The sequence below is a fragment of the Sciurus carolinensis genome, chromosome 1 (genome assembly GCF_902686445.1).
Source record: "Sciurus carolinensis chromosome 1, mSciCar1.2, whole genome shotgun sequence".
NCBI classification, from domain to species: domain Eukaryota; kingdom Metazoa; phylum Chordata; class Mammalia; order Rodentia; family Sciuridae; genus Sciurus; species Sciurus carolinensis.
In genome coordinates, this window is record NC_062213.1 from 137015622 (window position 1) to 137034751 (window position 19130).

General features: G+C 34.1%; 1 protein-coding gene across 2 annotated transcripts in view; it reads left to right on the forward strand.

The window, feature by feature from the left end:
- Positions 1-19130, forward strand: part of Col24a1 (collagen type XXIV alpha 1 chain) — a 391233-nt gene that overhangs the window by 354408 nt on the left and 17695 nt on the right. Inside the window, exons 54-57 of one of the 2 annotated variants that reach the window (XM_047523663.1) lie at positions 5738-5773; positions 5878-5904; positions 17424-17489; positions 18148-18316. In XM_047523663.1, the coding sequence (XP_047379619.1) occupies positions 5738-5773; positions 5878-5904; positions 17424-17489; positions 18148-18316 (298 nt within the window). Of the gene's footprint in view, positions 1-5737; positions 5774-5877; positions 5905-17423; positions 17490-18147; positions 18317-19130 lie in introns of those variants that run through there. The other variant, XR_007104846.1, reaches the window with a different exon arrangement.

Sequence of the window (19130 nt, forward strand, 5' to 3'; positions counted from 1 at the left end):
AAAAAGTGACAGCTTGCTCTTTTATAATCCCTACTCTTGCAGGAACCAACCAGGCCCGATATGAACTACAGTAACCCCTTCCAAAGACGGCATCCCCAATGACCTAACCACCTTATGCTAGTCCTCACCTCTTACAGGTTCCACCATCTCTTCACATTGCCACACTGGGGAGCAAGCTTCCATAACATGAAACTTCGGGGACACACTCAAACCATAGTACAGTATACTGGTTATCAGAACAGAACAGAACCTAGAACAGAACCTGCCATTTAGTAGGTAATATGTGATAAATGAATGGCTAAAGGAATAAATACTGTTCCCTAAACTTAAAAATTTAACAGCTATTTCCAATTCTACCCCGGTAAAGTAGCATTTTCTAAATTAATATAACTTATGAATCTTTTGCTATGCAGATTTCCATAGCTGTGTTTATTAATAAGGTGCAAATTCCCAGCAATCAAGGGAGAAGGGTATCAGACACAGTGACATTTAGTGTAGGTAACTAAATTAGCTGCTGAAAAAAAAAAGATTAACTGGCACATTAGAATTATGAGTTTATTCTAGCTTTATTGTTGAATAACTGGTACCAAATATCTTTGTATCACCTCTTTTTCTTTGATTCCATTGAAGTTTAAGGAGCTTTATAGAAGTAATCTAGAGATGATTCTTCAATTATCTTACTCCATAAGATGTACAATTAAACCATTTCTCCTTTGGTTCTATGGAAAAGCTTAGTGGTAGTTCTCACACTCTTGTTTAAATTTTTCAGTACATTCTACGAGTTTGTTTTCTTTAAAGGGAAAGTTTAAATAAATGGCTAAAAATTCCTAAAATTGGTTACTGTATTTCAGAATATAATGTCCTCATGAAGGTTAGTCTCAGAAAAAATAAGTAAAAGGGGCATTTGGGAAATAAATTATTAGCAAATATTGCATTGAGACAAATAAGATATTTCACTCTTCATACAAAGATCAGAATCACAACAATCACTTGAGGTTAGCTTTATTAATCTTTTTCTCAAATTTTCCATGAAGCTGGTATAAGAATTGATAAAGCTATGCTCTTCTTATAAAGTTTTATATCTAGAACAAAGCATTATTCTGTGACTTTAAAAAATACAAAGACCACAGCTCATTGCATAACACATTAAAAGTTCATCCTTCAGCATAAATTTGGGTTTCTTGGTTTGAAAGCTTCATATCTCCTGTAACTTAACATTATAAATTCTAGTTTCATCCCAAAACGTTCCTTTCCACACTAAAAGACCTGTTTCTGTATTGCTGTATATAGAATTCCTTTCTATTCTATGTTTACTTTATTCTGCCTACCCATGACTATTTTAGAAATAAGTCCCTCAACTCATATATGTTCTTTAAACAGACCCAGAGTTTTGTGGCATCTTACAAAGACCTCCTAATGGATAGAATGTAGAATTCTCTCCTCTCCTGCTACTCCAAAATTATTGTGTTGCTGGCAAATTAATCTTGAAAAGTTACAAAAATGTTCTATTTCCATGAGATCCCAAAACACTTTTAGTACATAATTAATGTTGAGAGTAAGTAATATAAGGAGTATTTTAAGAAATAGTAGAGTACAGTTAGCAAAAAAAATACAATTTTTAACTTACAGCAGAAATAAATTCCACTGCCAATTGTCTGAAAAGGACTATGACAGAATTTCCCAACTTAAAACATATAACTTAAACCATAGAAGTAGGAAAAAAGAATAATCTCTACATGGATTTTTAGATTAGCTGCTTCATTTTCAAAGCATATTATTTAATGAAAATTAGTAAAATGCTGAAGAATGCCACTGAAATATTCTCAATATTTCTCAAATATTACTTATAAATTAATGTCTTCATAAACCTTGATTAGCAAAAGTATCTTATTTGCCTCCAACTTGCATGTGAGAAGGATGTTTTAAGCAAATAAGGAAAAACTAAGATACAAAAAAATATTTCCTAAATATTAACAAATTAACAATTTTGTTTCAATTCTTAACAGATGAAGAATTTGAAAGCAAATATGTACATGTTTCTTTTTAAAATTCATAGTATAATTCATTCAAATGAAAAACTATTACTCTTTTAATTCAAGTACATATTCCCTATATCCATATAAATTTCAAATTTAAAATTTCCAACCTGTTTGCCCAGATATGCCTCCTTTCTCCAGATATAAAGTGTGAGGAATAAAATTGAGAAAGCACTTGAAAATCACAATCCTAAAGTGAATTTTGGAAATTATTTTCACCAAACTTGTTATGTTACTGTCAAGATATCTGAGATCCATGTGTTATAAGCAACTTATCCTAGGACATATAACAAAACAGTTACAAAGACAAGACTAGAGTCCAGGTCTCCCAGTTCCCATGCAATTATGTTTTTCTAGAAATCATTGTGCCTCTCAGAAAAATAAGGATTAAGAACAACTTAGGTGAAAAACCTGTATCAGGAGTAGCCTAGCCCTTCATATGACAGCCTGAAGAGTAGATTCCTGATTTAGTCATGTCTTAGGCTTTGTAGCTCTCTGGTTCCATCCTAGTTACATTACTACCTACTGAACCTTATTTAATATTACTAAACTCTCAATTAAATCTAGACCAATGGTTCTCAACAGGAACCATTTGCCCTGCCACCTACAAGAGACATTTGACAATGTCTCAAAACATTTTTGGTTGTTGAGACTGGGAAAAAAAAAGAGTTGCCAGTAGCATGCAGTAGGTGGAGAATGGGGATGCTTAAACATCCTGCAAGGAAAGCTCCCCAATTTATAAATGAGAAAAGGGAAACTCTGCAACTGAGCCAGGTAAAGTAGAGATCATGAAGTTAAATCAAGATGGCATTACATAAAGGAAATTAAATAATGAAATGACATAAAGGATTTACGTAAGGGAAAAGACTAACCTGTGCAGGTTTAAGGACATGCATTTATTGGTATTTTTAAAGTCTGATGATAAACTGTCAATTGAAGAAGATCATATGTAAATTCTGGAATTAAGAGGAGAGAATCTACTGTGATTCAAAAGCAGTGTTTTCATTACAGCCAAATAACCAACATAAGCATTCATGTTAATTTGGTTCCCCTTTAGGAAATTATCTTAGTTCTATTATAGGTTGCTTTATATAGTACATATATAAATTGAATCCACGTCTTAGTGGTGTATTAACTAGAGGAGTAAAAAATACTAACAAAAATTTTCTTGTTAGAATCATATTTTGTTTTATTTTACTACTTGACCTATTTTGTGAAGTTGTTATATTGGGGTTGCCCTGCCCTGCCTTGGTAGTTTTGAAGTATTTTGTTTGATCATATTTGTGGTAAACTGACTTTTCTGAGTACTAAGCCAAAATGAACTCAATAAAATCAGTAGTAGAAACCTTTTCTTCATTCTTCTATGATAATTTCCTCTTTCACAGTCACATATGGATATATATTTTTGTATTGAATCCTCAGAAAGAGATTGCAAATGTCAGAAACATATTACATAGAGTAAAATATTACAGCTGCTTATCATTTTTACAATGTTGATCAAGAAAGGAGAAATTTAGCAAAGTTTACTCTAAACCTCTGTATATTTAAAAGGCTTTCTCTATTATGACATTTCAGTAACATGCAGCTTCTGAGGCACAAGTTTTATACATTCTTTGCTTAAGATTGTAATCACAAACCATGCAAACTAAGAAATGTCCAGCAAGCATCATGTTGGATTACTCTACCCTTTTTTAGTTACTCTGTGTTTTTTGTTCTAGCTGTTACAGCGTGCTCAGGATCAACAGCTTTGGCAATAAAAGAGAATACTAAGTCAACCATAATGTCAAGATCACACAAAACTCAGATGGAGATTAATTTTTATTTGCCATCTTATAACTATAATCTGAGTTTGTCTCAATATTTAGTGTTAACAAGTTGACTTTGAGCAAATGTACAAGACCTTAACAATGATTGTTTTTTCACTTTTTAAAATGCCTGCATAACATTTGACATTTTACTATATATGTTTAAACTTTTCTAATTTCTGAATCAATACAAATTAATTTTATCATCATTTCACTCATTCAATTATTAAATAACAATTATCAAATACTGACTATTAGGTGCTATTCTTTTTCCAGAAAATGAAAAGTTATCTAAGATACTTTAAGTGTTCTTAGGGACTTTCCAGGATACCTGTTCCACAGAATGCAGAAGTAGAGGAAAAGAAAGGAGGTGGCATGGTGCATAGGCAAATGGATATGTCATGTTTAAGTAGTACTAGAACAGAAATGGGCCTTCAACATATGAAAAAGGTAGAGTATTTCCAGGTCAAGGAAATAGCACATACATGTATGAAAGAACTTGAAAGATTTGCATAAGTAATTGAGTATGGATGTTGTGTAGGGGGATGGTAAATGAAAATAAGGACCAGACCTTAAGAAGAGGTAGTGGTGCATGATGACTCAGAACATTTACTTATTCGTTTGTTTGTTTGTTATTTATTTATTTTGGTACTAGTGGTTGAACCCAGGGGTGCTTTATCACTGAATTACACCCCAAGTCCTTTATTTTGAGATAGGCTGTCATTAAGTCACCCAGACTAGCCTACCTCCTTCCTCAGCCTCCCAAGTAGCTGGGATTATAGGCATGCACCACTGCACCTGGTCTATACTTTTGTAATTAATTAACTTGGATTTTAATCCTACCTCTTCCCCTTATTTGCTTGTAACTTAACCATTCCATATTATTTTGTAAAATGGAAATATAACTTAGTACATAATAAGATTTCAGTAAATGGTAGCTATTCAAACTATTAAGAAATTTATACTTTATTCTCTAAACAATACAGAGCCACTGAATGACTGAACTAAATAATGGGCATTATTAGATTTCCATTTTATAAGTAGAATGCAGTTAGCATAGTGGAGAAAATAAAGTCAAAAAGTAAAAGTAGGAATACAGGCAAAATATTATGTTTATGTAAGTTCAGAAGTTATACCATATTACCATAAGCTAGAGGGGCTTAAATAACAAGCATTTACTTCTCACAGGCTGAGAAGTCTAAACTCAAGATACCCACTGAGTCCGTATCTAGTGAGGGCTTTTTTCCTGGTTTGCGGAACGCCACCTTCTTGTATCCTCACAGAAGAGAGACAGATCACCTCTTTCACATCTCTTTTTATAAGGCTACTAATTTCATTTATGATAACTGCACCCTAATGACGACCTAATTACCTTGAGCACATCAGGGCTTAGGACTTCAGTCTTTGAATTAAGGGGGACAAAACATTCAGTACACAGTACATGATTAGCTCTGAACCAATACAGTTGCTGTGAAGATGGAGAAGTATTTTGAAAGAATGATGGTATCCAGCTTATGGTATATGAAGGAAAAGTAGATGTCTGAGGACACTGAAGTTTCTGCCTTTGATGACTAAGTGGGGGACATGTAGAAATAACAGGAGAAACATGCTTAGACCGTATTAACATTTTTAAATATAAACATTTATAATAGTTTATTAAAATGAGTAAATTTATTTTCTGGTTATAGCAGTAAAATAGGAAAGTACATATCCAGTTTGCTCATGAATATGAATGATGGTTAAGTGCAAGAGTTTTGAAATACTAAAGCAATTTTGAATCATACGGCTTGCCTCATGTGTAAAAACAATGTGCAGAGGCTCAATCTTAGTTCTCCTTCTTACAACAAACCAAAAACCAAGCTTATACATATCATGCTTTATCTCTATTTCTTTCAGGGTCCCCAAGGCCCAAAAGGTCAACCAGGGCCTCCAGTGAGTACATTTACATTTATATCTGTTAACCATTAATGAAGATAAATTTGCCTTGTTTGGGATGTCTACTAAATAAATAATTTTTTAAATTTGTTATGTTGTAGGGACCACCTGGAGCACCAGGTCCAAAAGTAAGTTTTCTTGGTTTGGTTTTGCTTTGTTTCTCTTAGAATGTCATATTAACTTTGTTAAGCTCCTTCTTTTAGCACCCCGTTAGTTGTCCTTGAATCCCTCTGGTCTTTTTGCTTAGTTGATATAAAGCTGACCCAACTGTATGCTGACTTGAAATTCAAGCCTCAGACTTCTTATCTGTAAAATGAAAATAGTATCTCCCACTTTTGGGGTGGTTTTAAATATTTAATAAAAAGTAAAGCATTCAGCACAGTATATGACATTTAATAAGTCTTCAAAAAATGCTAACACCCTCCATTTCTTCCTACTTCTGGAACATAGCTCTCCTTTTTAGATTTGTTGTTGTTGTTATTGCTGTTGTTGGAAGGGTTTTTTGGTTGTGTTTTCAGTTTTGTTTTGTTTTGTTTCCCTTCCCAGCCAGAATTATCATTTCTTAGGTTGTATATGAATTCTTCTTAATTGATGGTGAATGTAGAACATCTCAAACTTCTCATGTATTTTCTCGTTATCTAACCAACCCTTACCTTTTTTTTTCCTCTGAGGCACCTGGGATTCGAACAGCGGCCCTTTCGCATGCTAGGCGAGCACTCTCAAAAGGAGTTATTTCTTCAGCTCCCAGCCCTTATCTTTAAGGCAACACTTCTGTTACTTTAGCTTTATACCCTCGGCCTCTGGTGTTCCAAGTTTGGTTTCTCTTAGGCTTTGTATCCTTTCTCATAATCAGCAATTTCTTTCTCTTCCTGCTCCCTTCCAGAGGTTTCCCTGTAACCCCAAACTCATCCTTACCCCATTTTCCCAGCCTGCTGGTCAAATGCACTAGTGCATGGTCACATTTACGGTCCAAAGGATATCGACTATAGACTACACTATCCCAAACATGGTCATTTCTATGCCTTCCAAGTAATAATTATTTCTCATGTTGTTATAGGATCATTTAGATCTCTGAGAGTTATAGATGGTTGTTCACTGTGGTCTACTCTCAGCAGGTCAGGAACTCTTCATTTCCCTGAATTTTTCATTGGGATAAGAAATAACTTCCAAGCAAGGAACCACAAAGATGATTATCTACTTGGAAACAGGAGACTTATTTCTCTATGATTTTTAAAAATCACTTTCCTTTTCTGACCATTTGACTGATAGGTATTCCCTGCATGAACCTTAATAGGATGTCTTTCTTCAAATCTTCAGTCCATTCTCTACTTACCTTGGATTTTTTTTTTCTTGCCCCTGATCCTTGAATCAGTTATGAGTATGCTCATCAGTGGCCTTCTCACCTTAAAATGACTTTGATATATCATAGCTGCCTTCTCAAGATGTAGTAAGTTCTTTTTTTAGATTAAATTAGATATTTATTACAAGAATTTTCTCATGAACATAACATCTGGCATTAATGTAGATTTTTCCAGTTTATACAGCATTTTTCTGTGAAGTATCAAAACTCCTATAGTAAGGAGATCCTGGAATTCTATCCTTACTATACTGATGAAAAACAAATTCAAAGAAGGTAAGTGACTCCCCATGACTGAATGCTGAGAAGGCCCAGAGCAAGACTGAAGACTTGAACTTCCAGGATAATATTCTTTACACTTGGCCAAGATGCCCACGCTAGTATGTTGAGTTCATTCTGCAACTGACCCTGGCGGAACTGCCTTGAGTAGGTTCAGGGAGGAACTAAAGAAGATAATGCTGCAGCAAGGTGGAAAGTCATATTTTTCATCTAATCTCCAAGTAGTACTACAATGAGTGTTAAAATCCAGATGCCTATGTTCTGTGATCCATGACACTAACCCACTCTGTCAGGAACCATCTAGGAGACAGTCAGTATTAACTTGCCTCATGTGATAATCACTCTTCATTTCAGTTTTCTTCAGGTCCAAGTTTTAAAGAATTACATTTCATTGGCAAATAAAAGATGTATATTGAAAACTTGGGCTCATATCTCTGTCTTATTTGGAAAATGTATGTGTTCCTAAAATGAAATAAGTTATGTGGGAAGTTTCTTCTCTGAGAAAAAATGAGTAGGAATATATACTTTGAGGAATTATAAGTAGAATTAAATTAGAAAATGCATATGCTTGACACATTGTAGGTATTCCATAAATCTTAGTTTTTCGTTTCCTTCTTTTCTCCCTTTCTCTCCTTCTTCTTTTTGTCTTTCTCTTTCTGTCTACCTTCTTCTTTCCTATATACAATCTTTCTGGAACTTGCAGAACCCTGTGTGAGAAAGTAGCAGTGTACCCCTGCTGAGGATAAAACTTGTAGAGCAGAAATCTACATGACAATGGCAGAACACCAAAATATTGTTTTCAAAGATGCTTGTGATCATATCTTCTGTGAAACCCTTTTTAACTCCATCCCCTCATTGCACTGAAAGGTAGAACTGATACTATTTCATTCATACATGTTTGTTTTCATGTTAGTCTCCCCTCTAGATTATGAGCTTTCTCAAGGTAGAGACTATTTTTTAACTTTCTTTTCCATTCAAGGCCTTAATAAGTATTTATAGAATGAATGCATGCTTGCATTCAAAACACACACACACATACATACTACATCACATGTAGAAATTTTAGTGTGAATCCTCCAAAATGAAAGTTTCACTTAGAGAGGACTAGTGTCTAGAATGGAATACGATCATATAATTAGAACTACGAGCCTTCTCAATAATTATTTAGCAGTTATTTCAGACTGTGAGTTGTGATTAATTGGTCAATGGACTGTGAGAACAATTTAGTGAGTTCCATTCAGCATTCTTTTGAAATGAGATAGAATAAAATACAAAAAAATATAGGTAGTAGCTGCTTAATGGGTGTGGGTTTTCTTTTGGGGATGATCAAAATGTTCTGAAAGTAGAGATTGGTAATAGTTGCATGTTATTATTAGAATCTATAAGAAACGATTGAATTTTACATTTTAAATGGTCCACGTGGTGAATTTTATGTTGTTAATTTTACCTCAATAAGAAAAGCAGACATTAAGAAACAAAAAATCAGTCTATTATCAATAGTAAGAATATTGTTATATAAAACTATGTTTCAGTTAAATATATGTGTGAACCTTATCATAATATAAAAAACTGTTTCTTATAAAACAGATGTGTGTCAAAGTAAGTTTGGAAACATCTGGTCTAGTCCAACCCCTTTTGGAACTAACTTGATTTGCTAAAGTTTCTAAAGCAGAAGAAGATCTAAAAGGACCTGTTTCAGGAAAGGAAACATATATTGATGGTGATTTTGGATGTAGGATAGGGTAATGACCAGACCTAAGTGTATATGGTTAAGTACTTAGAAACTAATAAAGAAATCTATTTTAGGATGTTAAAGTTAAACAAAAGTGATTAGCAGAGTAAAGGGAAAAACAGATGGGTATGTGTGTCTGTGTTTGGTGCATGAGGTAGAAATAATAATTATTGAAAATTAGTAAATGAGGTAAGAAATTCTGAACTTTATCACAATTAAAAGGTCAAATATGGAACTTCAATTGGGACTTAAGAGAAGGCAGTTGCTGCTATGGTCCTGGTTCCCTAGAGCCAACAACACCTCCACATGGAGAAGGTGAAATTAGTTCCTATCCCTTCAGTTTTTCATTTCACCATCCTGTGATCTTGAGACTTCAAAAGTTTGAAAAATAACACTACTCAAAATACTAAGGTGCCAAGACTAGATCTATGTTTTACTCAAATAAACTGGGAGAAAATTATGAAGATTACCTTCCCCCAAAATATAATGGATCCCCCTAATTCTCCTCCTTATTCCTGACTGTGAAGTGACAATCTGGTCACTCTTTATTCTGTATTTTTTACTTTACATGCTTGTATTTTTAAAAAAACATTAAGATGTTTTCATGTAGTAATATGTTCTCTTTAACTGGAGTACATGGAGGAAGCTATTTTCATGAACCCCTTCACTGTACCTAATCAGTTAGGTGTTAATGAATGACTTCCTAGACAAGTCCTCTTAATACAGTATGTCCAGACCTGCCCTCCCTAAAGGATACCCCTCAAGAAAAAAAATCAATAAATTCAACAAGTAGAGTGACTGTTGTATGCTAGGCATAAAGTAGGCTTTGGGAATAGAGTGGGAATTACAGAAATAGGGAGCTCACTAAGAAAATTCACAAGTGGCCTAGTGCTTTGAAATTCCTTTTCTTTCTAATGCCTATCCAAAATTACTTTTAGTAACTTGTAATTTGCACAAATGGTGGTTAAAATTCCTTGAATTAACTACCAAACTACTAATCTAGTAATAGTCATTACATTCTTCACTGCCACACACTCAAAGAAAACAAATCAAGTCATGTCACTTAAGAATACCTGTGGGGCTGGGGTTGTGGCTCAGTGGTAGAGCATTTGCTAGCATGCCTGAGGCCCTGGGTTCGATACTCAGCACCACATAAAAATAAAATAAAGGTTTTGTGTCCAACTAAAACAAAAACATTTTTAAAAAAAAAGAATACCTGTGATCTGTTCAATCCATTCCTATTGATAAGCATTTAAGTTGTGTCTAATCTTTTGTAAATACTAATGTCCTGTCCTTATACATATCACTTTATGTATGTATATATCATTTTCTATATGTAGAATATCTATAGCACCATTTCCCAGAAGTGAGATGGTTGGGACCAAAGGATAAGGAGCATATTTATGTATTATTTTTAATTGTGGTAAAACATACATAATATAAAATTTACCTTTTTAACCTTTTGTAAGTGTAGCTCAGTGGCATTATGTACATAATTGTGCAATGATCACCACAATTCATCTCTAGAACTTTTTCATCTTCCAAAATTGAAACTCTGTACCCATTAAACAATAACTCCCAATCTCTCCCTTTCCCAAACCCCCAGCAACCACCATTCTACTTTCTGTCTCTATGACCTTGACTGCTCCAGGTACTGCACATAAGTCAAGTCATACAGTATTTGTTCTTTTGTGACTGACTGATTTCACTTAGCATAATATCTTCGAGTTCATCCATATTGTACACATATGTTAGAATTTCATTCCTTTTTAAGGCTGAATAATATTCCATTGAATTTATATAGTATATTTTATCCAGATGGACACTTAATATTGCTTCCACCTTTGGGCTATTGTGCATATTGCTACTATGAATATGGATATTCAAATATCTGAGTCCCTATTTTCAACTCATTTGGGGATATACCTACAAGTGAAATTGTTGGATCATATAGTAATTCTGTGTTTAAATATTTGAAAAACTGACAAACTTTTTTCAGTAGCACCTTACTACTTCACAGTCAAACCAGCAGTGCACGTGGGTCCCAATTTTTCTACATCATCACCTACATTTGTTATTTTCTGTTCTTTTAATATCCATCATCCTAATGGTGGTGAAGTGATGTCCCATTGTGGTTTTTTGATTTGCATATCCCTAACAATTCATGATTTTGAGCCTATTTTCATGTGTTTGTTGGCTGTTTATATATATATCTTCTTTGAAGAAATGTCTATTGAAGGTTTTTAGTTTTTGTTGTGCTAGAGATCAAACCCAGGGCCTTGTTCATACCAGGCAAGTGCTCTACCACTAACCTACATTACCCGGCTGCCTTGTTCCATCCAGTGGAACCAGCACGGAGAAAGGAGACACCACTAATCTTTAGTTTGATGAGATTTATTGCGTCCTCCCTGTTTCTCTGTCTCCTTTGTTCTCCCCCTATCTTCCTTCTTCTTCTCTCTCCCTCTCTCCTCCCCCAGGCTCCTAGCTTATCAGCCAATTATAGCAAAGCTTTCTCTCACACAGGAGAGCATGCAGAGGAATGTCAGCATAGCACTATGTAAATCACGAGCTGTCCATGCACGGCATGATATTAGATAGCCAATCCTTGAGTTTGGCGTTAACACGTCATAAGTCTTAAAGGAACTAGTAAGTAAGCAGCCTTTTTGGGTACTTCCTTATTTTGGTAGCCAGTGCCCTTTGGCTCACTGCCAGGCGCAATCTTGTCCAAGACGGCCCTCAACACTGCTTGTTTTTTTTAATTAAGTGCATGATATTTTGTTGTTTGAGTCATCAGAATTCTTTATATCTCCTAAACATTAATCTCTTACCAGATACATGATTTGCAAATATTTTCTCCCATGCCATTTGTTGCCCTTTTCACACTTGATATTGTCCTTTGATAAACAGAAGCTTTTTAAAATATTTTGAATAGTCTAATTTATCTATTTTTTTCTCCCATTAACTATGATTTTGTTGTCATTCCAAGAAATGATTGCCAAATTTGCTGTCATGAAGCCTTTCCCTTGTTTTCTTCTAAGGGTTTTATAGTTTAAGCCCTTATGTTTAGGTCTTCAATCCATTTCAAGTTAATTTTTGTTCATTTTGAATCTGATAGATGATTCAATTTCATTCTTTTGCACGTGGATATCCTGTTTTTGCAGCATGTTTGTTGAAAAGACTGTCCTTTCCTCATTGTCATCCATATTGAAAATCATTTGAATATAAATGTGAGGGTTTAGTTTCAGACTCTATTCTATTCCTTTGGTCTGTGTGTCTCTCTTTATGCCATTTGGAAACTTTTGATTACAGTCCCTTTGTAGAAAGTTTTGGAATCGGGAAGCATAATGCCTCCAACTTTGTTCTTTTCAAAGACTATTTTGGTTATTTGGAGCCTACACTACCTTTTATATTTATCTGTATAGTTACTTTTACCAGGGATCTTCCTTTCTTCATGTGAATTTAAGTGTTTGCGTACTGTTATTTAATTTCAGCCTAAAGGACTCCCATTAGTATTTTTCTAGAGTAAGTATGCTATGAATGAATTCTGGTTTTTGTTTCTCTGAGAATGTCTTAATTTTTTTTTCACTTTTGAAGGATAGTTCTACTGGATATAGAATTCTTGGTTGGCATCCTTTTATTTCAGCAGTCAATATTATACCCCACTGCCTGCTCACTTCTGTGGTTTTCTGAGAAATTAACTATTAATCTGATTAAGTGTCTCTTGGGTATGATGAGACTCCTCTCTTTCTGCTTTCAAAATTATCTATAGCATTTAACACTTAGATTATGATATGTCTAGGGAAGTTCATGGTGTTCTTGGATAAGTCGAATAATTTTTTTCATCTCGTATGACTTCTAAGTCAGGTAAAATAAAGACAGCCTTGCAAGTAGTGTCTTCCAGGGAACTACCAGAAAGTTTAAATAGTAACAATTTTCTGGAAATGAAGCTTTGAAACAAATCCAGTTCCATTCTCTAGTAGGTTTTTCACTGTGAATGAAGACTGTTAATTTTTTTCAAAATTCATAATTACAACACAGTTTAAAGGTCTGATTGGCGCTTATTTGTGATTCTAGAATTGAACAATACCTCATTCTATAAAGTAGGTTTATTATTCTGATGAACCAAGCAGAAGAGGTGGGATTTCTAGGCAGAATGGGCTGAAAAAAACAGAAACAGAACAAATAATGAATTCATCATTTTAAAGTTACTTTCTTTATAGGGTTAATAAGGGAATTCCTAATTACACTAACTCAAATTGACTGAATCTGTTTTGTGCAAAACTGGCCCATTTCAAAATTTAATTTGATTATACATGGCACTTATCACAGATTCTGTTCTGGTTTGTTCCGGTCCTCTGGGGCCTAGTCCAGAAGGCTAGTCCAAGACACTGGCCTCCCATAAACTTTAATGGTTTTCAGGGCTACTGCAGAGCTGGAAAGATGGGCATGGGAATAGGGCAAGTTAAAACTCTACAAAGCTTACTGCTTTTATCAAGATTCAACTTTTTGTTAAATAAATGTTTCCCAAATTGTTTCAAGCATTTCGTTAATGTCTATAATTCTGAAAAACTTGGTGGCAATTTTCCTTATTGCTTTTATAGAAGAGAGACTCTGAGAGGTCATTACCATTTTTTTCTCATTGTTCCTAAACTCTAATCTTGAGAACATGTTTTTTTAATATTGTGTGTGATGAAATGGAAGAACATGTAAAGCACTTGTACAGGACACTGGAAATAGAGTTGTGGACTTAAAAAAAAACCAATGTACAACTGTCTGAGTAGCAAACTAAACTTACCTCTTTTATCATGAAAGATCATTTTTACATAACAGACCGGTTTTATTAAGACATAAGTATTTGGCAGATATTTTCTTGAAAAAGAATGAAACAAGAGCCAGGAACAATTGGTGCACACCTGTAATCCCAGCAACTCAGAAGGCTTAGACAGGAGGATCACAAGGTCGAGGGAAGCCAGGCTCAGTAACGTAGTGAGACCCTGTCACAAAAATTAAAAAGGACTGGGGATATTGTTCAATGGTAAAACATGCCTGGGTTAAATCTCTAATATCCCCACTGAGAGAGAGAGAGCAAGAGAGCGAGAGAGTGAGAGAGAGAGAGAGAGAGAATGAATGAAAGGAGCCTGTGATGTCAAGCCTATGAGTTGGGAGGATGAGACAGGAGGGTCACAAGTTTGAGGACAGTTTCAGAAATTTAGACAGATTCTGTTTCAAAATTAAAAAAATAAAAAAGGTTGGGGATACAATTTAATGGTACAGTACCCTGGGTCCAATCCCTGGTATTGCCAAAAGAAAAAAGAAAAAAAGAATTGTGAGAAACTTATATTTATTTATTATGAAGAATTTGAAAACTTCAGTGTGCATGCTTTTTTTGATGAGATTGGTAATGATATTAACAAATGTAAATTTTTTTTAAATACTGAAATGTGTTAGTGTTTGGAAGATCTGCATAATTCCATGAACCAATGTTTTCTGAATGATCAGTGCATGGTGTTAATAAAACCACGCATAGGTGAAAACTGTTGTCAAAGTTCAAGATAGACCAATGGATTTTAATATAAAATAGTTCAGGATGTTCCTGAACTGTTCCAGTTTTCACATTGCCACCTTCAAGAAACTACCTGCAGGGCATGGTAATCCTAGCCACTCAGGAGGCTAAAACAGAAAGATTGCCAGTTCAAAGTCAGCCTCAGCAACTTTATGAGACCCTGACTCAAAATAAAGAATAAAAGGGCTAGGCATAAAGAAAAATGAGATTATGGCATATGCAGGAAAATGGATAACTAGAGACCATTATGTTAAGCAAAATAAGCCAAACTCAGAAGGTCAAGGGTTGTATGTTTTCTTTCATATGTGGAAGCTAGAGAGGAAAAAGGAAAAGAAAGTGGAGTGAATCTCTTGAAATTCAAAAGGAGATCAGTAAAGGACAAGGGATCAAGGGGTAGGAGATTGGGGGGAGTGCTAGGGAGTGATATTGACCAAATTATATTGTTATATTGTGTGTGTGTGTATGAATAAATCCCATGATTATGTACAACTATAATGCATCAATAAGAAAATGTGGAGAGGAAAAAAAAAAAGAAGAGCCCAGCACCCTGAAAGCACATTTTACTCAAGCACCCATACTCCCTCTCCTTCGTGTGTGTATCCTGCTCTGTTGTTTGCTTTTTTTAATAAATCTCCTTGCATTCCTAAATAAATCTTTGCTTGCACCTCAAAACATGGGGGGCTGGGGAAGTAGCTCAGTGTTAGAGTGGTAGACTGGTAGAGAGAGGGGAGGACACCACACACTACCACTTGTTGAGTGTTGGTATAATATCAAAGATACCTGAAACAGTTACAACAAGACTCCTCTGTTTTCAGCTACATATCTCTGAGGTCAAACTTTCTTCATATATTTTAACTAAAATAAATATTAGAGTGCTTGCCTAGCATGCACATGGCCCTGGGTTCAATCCCCAGCATTTGCCAAAAAATAAATAAATAACAAAATAAAAAATAATGAGTCACAACTGATTTAGTACAGGAGAAAATATAAGAATTTAGCTATCATCTAGTCATTAAAGACCTGTATAAAAACATAAAACAGCAATACTTTTTCACTACTTTTTTGTTTTGAAAAACTTATTTTTCATAAAACTATTTTATGTATATTAATATACAATGGGCTTACTTTAAGCACTTAGCACATGAGTAAATTAGCACATGGTAATTATCAAGTTAAAACTCACATAAGCAAAAGTTCTTTAAGGTGCTTAATAATATTTTAAAGTACAAAAGAATTCTGATTCTGAGGAGTTTGAGAACCCCTATGCTAGTTTTTCTAGTGAGTGCTCTTTTAATCACCAACAGGATATCAAGTGGATGTGTAAAGGTGGCTCATATAGCACTCAACTCAGTTTTCCATTCATTTTAGTGCCAATATTTTTGTGTGGCCTATATAAAAAAATCTGCCCATTTGCACAAGCAAGATGGTGATAGTTATTTACTCTGTGGAGAACATTTTAGGGTAACCCTTTTGGTTGCTTCTTGAGTAGGTCATGTCTCATGCCTTTGTGCATGTTTGTTGCTTTTGCTCAAAAAGCTCTCCTACGCTTTCCCTAAAAATTCCTATTTTTTGTTCAGATTTTGACTCAACTGTCCCTGTCTCAGGGAAGCCTTCCCTGACTTATCTATCCCTTCTAACCTCTTATATCCTCCAGATTTGATCAGCTCCTTAATTTCTCTTATAGGTTCATGCACCTTTCTTCAAAGTACATATCACAATGTATAATGATGTATCTTTACATGGTTTGATTAATGTCTGTCTCCCCTCTAAACTTAAGCTCCATAGGACAATTTTTTTTTTTTTTTGCTTGCCATTTTACTGTCAATGTCAGTGTTTGGCAGTATATATGCAGAATGAGCCAATTATTTTCCAATATGAAAATCAGATGTTGAAGCAAAGGAGTATATTTTATTGATTGTTACATCATTTTAACTAGTTTTTCAGATTATCTGTTCAAAACAGTTTCTGTTGTGTGAACTTCCTAGTAAAAAGGTATCTCAGCAGTACAGTCATCCAGAAAGAAATTAGTTTGCTTGGTTCCCCTACAAAGATGCCATTTCCCAAAACCTTCTCCCAACTCATGCTTCTTAGCTTCCGAGCTTATTTTCTTTAATTACAAAAATACTTTTACTTATGGTTATGCTGAATTTTTCTCTAAAAATATCTCTTATTAAATGAAGAAGCAGATTGGATTCATGCTGTATTATTTCTTTTGGGACTAATGGTACATTTTCCAACTTAGAAATTGTTTTTAAGACCACAGAAGTATCAGATTAAACTAATGTGGTGACTACCTCAGGACAGTAGTATTTTATTCTGTTTTCCTTCCAAGAATGTAGCTGTTAAAAATTATTACAGTTATTTATTGTTCACTTTACAATTTATTAAGTGAGGAGATCATATTTCATTCTTCTTCCAGTTGAGTAATAGTGTATGTGTGTTTTCCTGCAGCAGGGACAAATAGTTTTTCATTTGAGGGCCCTAGATTTTGGTCCTATTTTAATTAGGAGACTTTTGAGATCTGGATGAAGGCAGCATATTGTCCTTGTGATAATCAGGCAATATTTGCAAAATCTGTCTAACCATAAGAGTTACAAATCCATTTCAGATAAGTCTGGTATACTTTAAGAGCAGTGCTTTCAAAATTTACAGCCTTTACTTGAGAACATTCAGTGTTGATCTTATTGCTGATCTCAAATGGTTTTGTTTTACACAGAAACAAATGGATATCAATGCTGCTATTCAAGCCTTGATTGAATCAAATACTGCTCTACAGATGGAGGTAATATATCTGGCTTTATTTATATTGGCAATCTCAATACACAAATTAAACAGAAGAATTTTTGAGGCCAAAATGTGGCATTATCTCAAAGACTGTATTTAAAACAGATTGAAAACAAGAAACCATTTTCAAGGACAAACTATAATTAAACAGGAATATATGCATAGGATATTTTGTAAGGAAAATATTTAAAACAAAAATGTAATGTTGTTAAGGACTTACATGTAAGGAATTTGGTGCCATTGAATAAAACAATTAAATGAAGTTAAATGAAGTTAGCCATATTTCTTAAAATGGGACATATGTGTCATCACCTCTCATTTATTTAAACTTGTTTTATTCAAAGTGTAGTTTAAAAAGCATTATATATATATAATATATATATTTATATATATATATATAAAGCATTATATAGTAAACATAGTAATTCTTTAAGTGCGTGTTAGCTTGAAAACTAAATTTTCAAGTGTAAATTTATTCTCTTTTGTAGGATCAAGGTCAATAAAACATATGCATATGTCTATGCTTAAATGTAAACCACTCTTTGCATCCTACCCCCAAATCTTTGTACACAACTAGGAACACATTTTTTTCTGCCTTGATCTATGATGTTCATTAGGGTTTTACTGCTTATATGATTCTTATGATGACTTGGCAGAGCTACCAGAATACTGAAGTGACTTTAGTCGACCACGGTGCAGAGATATTCAAAACCCTGAACTACCTTAGCAATTTACTACACAGCATCAAGAATCCCCTTGGCACAAGAGATAACCCAGCACGAATCTGCAAAGATTTGCTCAACTGTGAACACAAAGTATCAGATGGTAAGTTCTTGGTTTCCTCAGAATCTGATGTCTAACTTAATTCTGTCATTTTAGTACATTTGAAATTTACAAAGCATTCATTCCAAATTGTAAGTCATTTTGATAAAACACTGGCAGAAGCCATTTTAATTACATCAAAAACAAATACTCAGAAGAAGAGATATTTCTGATGTCACTGCACCCCTAGCTATATCATTTGCTTATACTTTGTCTTTGGAATGTATCACGTTCATATTAAAAGTTAAAATAGATAAAGCTGGCCTTTGGGGTTGGCCAACAGGAGCACCTGTAAAACTTGGTAATTCAGGACCACCAAAGTTGACAATACTAAGAAGGAAATCATAAAGCCACTTCCACTATGCTTTCCTACAGTATGGTTTTTACAAAACAGAATTTAAATTCCCCAACCTAGAATCAGTGACCATGAAGATAGAATAGTTTGTCATTGTTAGAAGGTTCTCATTCTGTATACAGATAACCTCAAGTTCATTAACCAGTAATGCAAAACTGAATTTAGAGTAAAGCCATCAAGGAAAGGTTTTAAACCAAGTACAGCATATGCCACTTACATTGGGAAAACTCTGCTATACTATGTTATTTTATTTTAATTTGTTTGGTCTCAGGTTAACTATATAATGAATATTATTATTTTTGCTAAAAATTTTAGTCTCCATACATTGACTGTATGCTGATTTGAAAAAACTAGATTGTTATTTCATAAGTTAGTAGTCTTTAATTTTTATATACAAATACACATATCACACACATACATCTATATATTCGTATCAAAAAATATGCTTTCATTCTAAAGTGC